Source organism: Odontomachus brunneus, unplaced genomic scaffold, assembly GCF_010583005.1.
Source record: "Odontomachus brunneus isolate Ranch 3 - 2012 unplaced genomic scaffold, Obru_v1 Obru_scaffold_063, whole genome shotgun sequence".
NCBI classification, from domain to species: Eukaryota; Metazoa; Arthropoda; class Insecta; order Hymenoptera; family Formicidae; genus Odontomachus; species Odontomachus brunneus.
The window spans coordinates 181,950-189,042 of NW_022639513.1; the positions used below are offsets into that span (position 1 = coordinate 181,950).

A 7,093-nucleotide genomic window follows, 5' to 3' on the forward strand; every position below is an offset into this window, starting at 1 on the left:
AGCACAATTGTAATACGGTACATAGGTTTTGAGATAACCAGTTTCAAGCGTACAAAAAAAGTGTTCTTTTCGGTTATCAACGAGAAGGAGAGAGAGAGATAAAGCTTCTTAAAATATTCTTCATTTATGCTGTTATAATTATAGTCTACGCTGTAAAAAATTAATTAGAAAGTACTTACAAAGGCAGAACGGCATCTCTGAGCGTTATCTAGGAAGAGGAGAGTGTCGTGAGCGTGGAGTGTCAGGTAGCTCAGTGGTTTAGAGCAGTCGCCCGGCAAGCGAAAGACCCGGGTTTGAGTCCCGGCCTAGCAGGACGCGCTCTCGATATTTTTTTCTCTTTCTGGAACGAAAAAAATACGCAGATCTCGAACGCACGGCGTCCCGCCGCCACCTAGTATGCTCTCCTCCTTCTATGGCTGACACTACGCATCATAGTCTGCCGGTATACGGATACTGGTTTATATCTTCTTCTGCTTCATCATGTAGAATCTCATAAAGATACTCAGGAGCTGAAACAATGAACAATAAAAGAATAATGTTTAATTCAGCGAAGTATACAATGCGCTGCCAAATACTAAATACTAAATACGTCTGATTTGTCATCCATATATTTGTCATCCAGATATTAAGATTTTACAGTAAATATAAATTTGAACAAAAAATTTTCTATAAATATGGATCGAAAAATGCTTCCTTAAAAAAGTAACGTCCCAAAATCACGGTTTTTATACATTTTTGCAGATATATAGAGAAGTATGCGTTGTTTTCTTTCAAAAATATTAAAACAAAATTTGTAGAAAATTAAATTATCTTTCAAATAAAATCAATACAATTGTAATACGTTAGATAGGTTTTGAGATAACCAGTTTGAAATATAAAAAAAGTTTTTTTCGGATAGAGCTTTTTAAAATACTCTTTATTTATGCCATCATAGTTATAGTTTACGCTGTAAAAAATTAATTAAAAAGTACTTACTGTAATAAGGTCTCACAGCAAAATGCCTCACTCGTTTATCGTGTCTGCGTTTGTTACACATTGGATAAATTTTTTGGTTTTAATTGAATTTAATATTTCACTGTTATTCATATTACTTATATTAAGATATTGATCATTTCCTTAGATTGAGTGAAAAAAATTTTCAAGTCTTCTTTAAATTCACAACACAATAGCAAATATTTATCGTCGGAATATATTCCGTCTTCTCTTCCCTCTATGTTTAAAATAAACACCTCGAATGGATGTAGCGGCTTCAAGCGAATAATATTCGGATTTCTGTTTTTTTCCCAGGGATGATATTCCAAACCGGAATGTATGTTTGCAGGAATTTCTTCGGCACGATCCATGTTAGTTTGGAGATAATGGTCTACGATATAAAGCTTAACAGTGAAGATTGTTTAATTAACATAATTATTGAATTCAACATGAAAATAGGGATTTCAGTATGAGAGAGAAAACATTGATCATGTGGTATCAATTCATTTTAAGGTAAGAGATATATAATATATAATCGGTAAACGTATATATAGAATACAGTTTCAGCATTGAAAGCTGCGCAACGACACATATCGATCCGACAATTGTCGATAAGAATTTATCTTGAAGCCGTTGTCTTCTTTTAATGTTTATGAAGAAAATCTTAATGTATAGCAAACTTTTCAAGTCATGCTAATTTCCGTAAAGCTGGATGTCTTTAATAGTATTTCATTAATGCTAAAGTGCGCAATTCGTATTCGAATCTTTTCGATTCGAAATTTTCTAATTATTCGGATTCGAATCATAGGGATTTGATTCGAATTCGAATAGTTCGCACATCTCCAGTCAAACTAAATAAAAAAATCCTCTACCATTTTCCAAATGACCACGTACACGTTTACTTACTAATTAAAGAAGTTTATGTACTGCGAGGAGTATTCCTCCACTTACCGCAAAATACCACCCTCCCACGCTCCGCTCGCGGAACTCAAGATGTTGGACGCCAGATGCGAAGCAGACCACACCACTTTACCGAATAATCGTTACTCAATGCTAATTCCAACGCAAAAGATGGCCGAACGAGTCGATACAAGTCTGGTAGGTCATCTCTTTGTTCCGAGATTGTTATTGTTGTCCCGTAGCCAGTATTCTACAAAAAATCGAAAGACGAATATAAGGTCGGCGGCATCCAAATTCGGAACGACACGGCATTCATTACTGTCACTAACATTTGAATAATGAGGACTCACTCTGGTTCTCTGTGGGGTTTCCCAGAGAGAAAGCTCTTGTCCCACGCTGTGCTTCCATGTTTCCTCACTCTCGACCTCCTGTTGTCAGTTTCGGGAGCCGCGAGGACACAGGTATTCGGGACGCGCGAATCGCTAATCTAACGCGAAAATCCGAATGTTTCCGATAGCTACGCCGATGGTACGACACATAAACACTATCGGAAACCGCTATCGAAAATGTAAATATTCGCACGAATTTCTCGCGGCTTAGCCCGAGCGATCACTAAGAAATCAATCTAATTTCTTGATTCGACAGCTTAATCCTCTTGTGACGTGCAGCTGCACCACTGCCACGTCACAATACAGTTGTATGCGATAATGCACCAATCTTTTTCAACTAATAACTAAACATCTACGTGTCATTTAGAAAATGAAAGAAAACTTTTTTGTTCAGTTTGATCTAATATACAAGCATACAACGGCAAACCTCGCCATCGCAGCTCATCTATCTTATCACATTTGATCATTCGCGAATCTTCTTGGATTAAAATTTTACGTAGTTGTTTGAAAAATGACGTGTACAATTTTTGTTCACTTTTATGTGTTCTACTTATATTTTTCTTTTGGTCCGTCTTACACGGGACACCCTGTATAAAGCCTTATACTTCCTAAACAAAAGTACCATGAGTTTATAAGGACATGAGTTTAAATGCCTATAATTGCTGGAAAATAATAATTTATATTCCAGCTATATAACATTTCAGCAATATATATAACAGCTATATAACATTTTAGTAACACGTTATATTTCTATTATATAACGGCAACTTCGTATGAATGGGGAATTATAACTAATGTGTATATTACATGTAACAAACATGTTATATTGCACGTTACATCCCGTTATATTACAACGATGTAATATAACTGTTATATTATTGTGTTTGCTGGGAAGATTATATATTTTAGGATGGAAATCGTCGAGTCGCAGTAATGATCTTACTTGCATGTGAGATACGCTTTGTAGTCGAACACGTCCGTAGGAGAAAATCGCAGGGTGAATTTTGCCGATTCACCCGGCAGCAGGATTCCCTTTTCGGGGTAAATCCCAAACGGCAAATCGTCACTCTCTAACCAACTGTCGCTACTTCGCTCTGTCAATCCGGCACTACTGCTGAAGAGATCGGATGGATCGTGGGCGCTAGCAGGTAGTTTTATCTTGACGATATCTTCTGCAGAAATAACGACATCCGTTGTCGTGATTCACGTGTAAGACGAAAGCTTTTCACATACAATAAAACGAATATTAAAACGAAATGAGCTCTATTAACTTTGACGGTAACACCAAGCGCCTCCAAGACGTACTGGTGTAAATTTCTAATTTACTTTCAAGAACTCTTTTCTCTGTATTTTAACTTGGAGTAGAATTTCCGAACGCAGTATATAAGAAACAATAATGACATTATAATGTTGATTAATGCGTCGATTTGAGAAAGATATTATAGAAATGAGCTTTTAAAGAATTCTTTAATATGATGTCATATTAATGAACTCTTTAAAAGCTCTTGAATGTGAGTTTTTCAAGATAATCTGAAAAATAACATTGTTCTTTCTTTAAAGTGTGATTGTAACGCGTAGAATGAGTAAAGGACATAACAAGAAAGACAGCCATGACGGAAATAATTTATTGAAAATATAATGTAGATGCGTGAAAATCACGTTAAAAGTGAAAAGCAAGAAAATACACAATAATTACATAGCAGAATACCACTTGTATCCAAACTCGGTCTTTTATTATACTTTTGTTATGTTTTTGTTATGTTTTATAATATTTTCGTAAATATTCTTTTATTTCATGATTGAATCGAGTTCTTTTATTTCATGATCGAATATACGCTCAAAGAAAAGAACTCTATTTGCTATTTCTTGTAATCCCATTTTCTGTGCAAAACCTTTTACCAAACATATTTCTATTCTAATGAAAGAGAAAGTGTGAACAATTAATCGAAAATTTATGAAATATTATTTCAACCCTTTTTTTAATCAAAAGGAATATGTTTGCTTGAAGCAGAATGTCCTTTTACGTGCGATACGACAGACGCGACTAACAAGATTTATTTTATATAATGTATATGATAATAATATCTGTGTCTGTATGTTCTCTATTAACTCTTAAACCCTTTGACTGATCTGAGCCATGTTTTGCGTAGTTACTGTCTAGAACTTTGCAAGAAATATAAGCTACCATGAAATCTGGACATCCTACTTCTTCCCTCTAATTTCATCTTCTTGACATTTTGTGATAACCTGGACAGTTTAAGGGTAGTTTAACCCTTTCGTCCTGAGTAGTATACATATTCAAGGATGAAAAGGTTAAGCTACTCTCTTAAAGTGAATCAGTGAATAGTCACTGATATCAGTTATAAGTATAGCACTGAGCAGTTTCAGTGCTGTACTTATAGCTGAAAATCAGTGTTTATTTACTGCTTTCAATGATGTTTCACTGATTCACTTTAAGAGAGTAGTTGTAGATAAAAAGCGAAATTTCTCTAACTTTAACAATATTGCAGTTAGAATACTTTCCTTTTGCTTTTAGAAGCATCCTTTTGAGATCACGTATATATGTATAAGAATAAAGTCCTCTGGGACTCAAAGGATCCCGCACTGAGGATGAAATTATACCTTTCTAGATTCCACATTTTTTAATTACCTCGAGATGACGTCAGACATCGTCGATTTAATTTAGCGCCTTTATCGTTTAGCTCCGCCGCGTGATATTGATCAGGTCGCTGGCGAGACTCATGAGTGTGTACCAACGAGTTAGTCGCAGATCGCATATCTCCCTGTGGTCCCAGCGTGAGTCGCGAATAATTTGCGGTTCGTCTCATCGGGTACTGCTCGTCCATATTTATCTGCCACATGTACTCCACGTCGACCGCACCAGTATTCGAGAAGGTGAACACGTATTCGCGCGTCTATCAATTAATAACATGTCAAAGGTAATTATATCGAATTATACCAAATAATTGCCGATTTCATGCTGCACTTTGTACAAATTTTAAAATCTGCTAACAGACTCTTGTTTGTTTCTTTATTTGCCATCCTTTTCGCAATATGTCGGAAAGGAAGAGAGGAGCATCACACATGGTGCGCGCCTGGAGAGGAAACGAAGGCAAAACGGAGACTGAGTTTTACTCTCCCATGAGGGAAATTCATGTATTACGCCAACCTCAACCGAAAATTGTTAGAATGCTGCACACGCGTCAGCTGTAATGTTTCTTTTGGTTTTCACGTGTAAACAACGGCCGGGATTGCATCGGATATAAAACCAACAACGACAGTCTGTATTTTATCGCTTGTGTCCCGTGACGGTTATGACGCGATGCTCGCGTACGCATCGATTCAAAAAATCTCCCCATTATTATGAACAAATATTTAAACTCGATATACACGAGCAATCGTGAAGTTATTTATATAATTCCTATTTTGCTCTCCCGACGCGGCCGGGCACGCGCTACAATCACAGCGAGAAATCCTGCGACCGATGGTCGAATCGCGTCACGCAACACAGGAGAGAAAATTGACAAACAGAAAAAAATGCAAAGTTCGGTGTATTCAAAATATCAATGTTTTTCTAAATGCGGTAAGAGAACAAAGAATTAAAAATACGAAATATAATTAGCAGAAATATCCTTTCTTCACGTTAATTTGATACTAGAATGCTCGACTCTCCCTCTTTCGCTACATGAAACTAAGTCTGTTTTACACAATTATGTAAAAAAAAATAATGTGGCTCATGTGTGTGGACAGAGTCCTCTAAATAAATCGTGTAGTGAACGTATTAAAACGTAGTAAACGTGTTTTCGCAATGCACTGACAATTAAATAAAGAGTCGAAGTAACTCTATTAGACATTCAAGTTATTATCATAAACATGTTAAAACTCTAAATTTTAATAAGAAATAAGAAGATTATAATTTTAAAAATTCGATCAAAAGGATAATTATTATTAATTAGCGTCAAAATGATAAAGTCTAAATTATTCTTATGGAAAGTCGAGTGACTAAGATAAAACATCCAATCCACCAAGCCAATAATTGTTCCGATCTTGTGTTGAATAGGATGAAAAGACAAATAGTTTAGATACCGATCAGAAAACGTTGGTTTATGATACCAGTCGAAAATAATTGCTATTACGTATTAAAATTTGACAGCATCTGGTTATGATAAAAAATATTTTACCATACCGTTTTTTGGTGTGGTTTTGAACAGACTGGCAAAGCTTTTTAAAAATAATTTGACAAATATTGCTTATTCTTGCAATAATAAATTATCAGAAATGATTCGTGTGCATAACAACAGGTTGCCTCCTGGTTTCCATAATAACGTTGTGTATAAATTGCAGTAGTTGTGAGGCGTCGTATGTTGGTTAAACTAGTAGAAGACTCTCTACGCGCATTGCTGAGCATAGGAGAATACCAAGGAGTTCTACAATTGAGTTAACGGCCATACAAGAATATCGTTTGAGAAAAAACCATGATTTCAATTGGGATCAAGCCAAAGTTTTGCATGAGAAACGTTATTACTTGAAACGCCTGATATCAGAAATGATTTATATTAAATTTCAAAAGCATGGACTTAACTCTCAAAAGGACACAGAATATTTGGGTAACAGCTACTGTAGCTTATTATGAAAATAAAACTCTGTTTATTTCCTTCTCTTCCAAGAGAACATTCCGTCGCCGCAATGTTAATGCTCGTGTATATAAATCTGTTATTATCTCTATTACTTAGACGTGGCAATGTTATCGTTGACAGGATCGTTTTACTTTTAGCCGAGCTCAACAAAGGTAATTTATATTGACCGTTTTAATTATTTATTATATTTTAATC

At 35.5% G+C, this 7,093-nt stretch overlaps 2 protein-coding genes and 1 long non-coding RNA gene across 5 annotated transcripts in view; 1 reads left to right on the top strand and 2 right to left on the bottom strand.

The window, feature by feature from the left end:
• LOC116846405 (hydrocephalus-inducing protein-like) overlaps positions 1-7,093 on the bottom strand; it is a 56,909-nt gene that overhangs the window by 21,048 nt on the left and 28,768 nt on the right. The window contains exons 29-33 of the mRNA XM_032820180.1: positions 4,912-5,176; positions 3,205-3,433; positions 2,839-2,869; positions 2,223-2,300; positions 2,006-2,122 (exon numbers count right to left, since the gene is read on the bottom strand). Of these exons, the coding sequence (XP_032676071.1) occupies positions 2,006-2,122; positions 2,223-2,300; positions 2,839-2,869; positions 3,205-3,433; positions 4,912-5,176 (720 nt within the window). The remainder of the gene's footprint in view (positions 1-2,005; positions 2,123-2,222; positions 2,301-2,838; positions 2,870-3,204; positions 3,434-4,911; positions 5,177-7,093) is intronic.
• Positions 1,344-6,217, top strand: LOC116846330. 2 transcript variants are annotated; one of them, XR_004378460.1, is made up of 4 exons: positions 1,344-1,485; positions 3,171-3,409; positions 4,964-5,200; positions 5,277-6,217. It is a non-coding gene; the product is annotated as an uncharacterized LOC116846330 (long non-coding RNA). The 2 variants fall into 2 exon arrangements; XR_004378461.1 differs by having other exon boundaries at positions 5,331-6,217.
• LOC116846327 lies at positions 1,362-5,160 on the bottom strand. 2 transcript variants are annotated; one of them, XM_032820019.1, is made up of 5 exons: positions 4,912-5,160; positions 3,205-3,433; positions 2,223-2,869; positions 1,924-2,122; positions 1,362-1,376 (listed from the first exon to the last, which is right to left on the bottom strand). In XM_032820019.1, the coding sequence occupies exons 1-3, from the start codon at positions 5,120-5,122 to the stop codon at positions 2,812-2,814; spliced, it is 498 nt and encodes a 165-aa protein (XP_032675910.1). In that variant the 5' UTR covers positions 5,123-5,160; the 3' UTR covers positions 1,362-1,376; positions 1,924-2,122; positions 2,223-2,811. The 2 variants fall into 2 exon arrangements, with proteins under 2 accessions (XP_032675910.1, XP_032675911.1); XM_032820020.1 differs by having other exon boundaries at positions 2,202-2,869.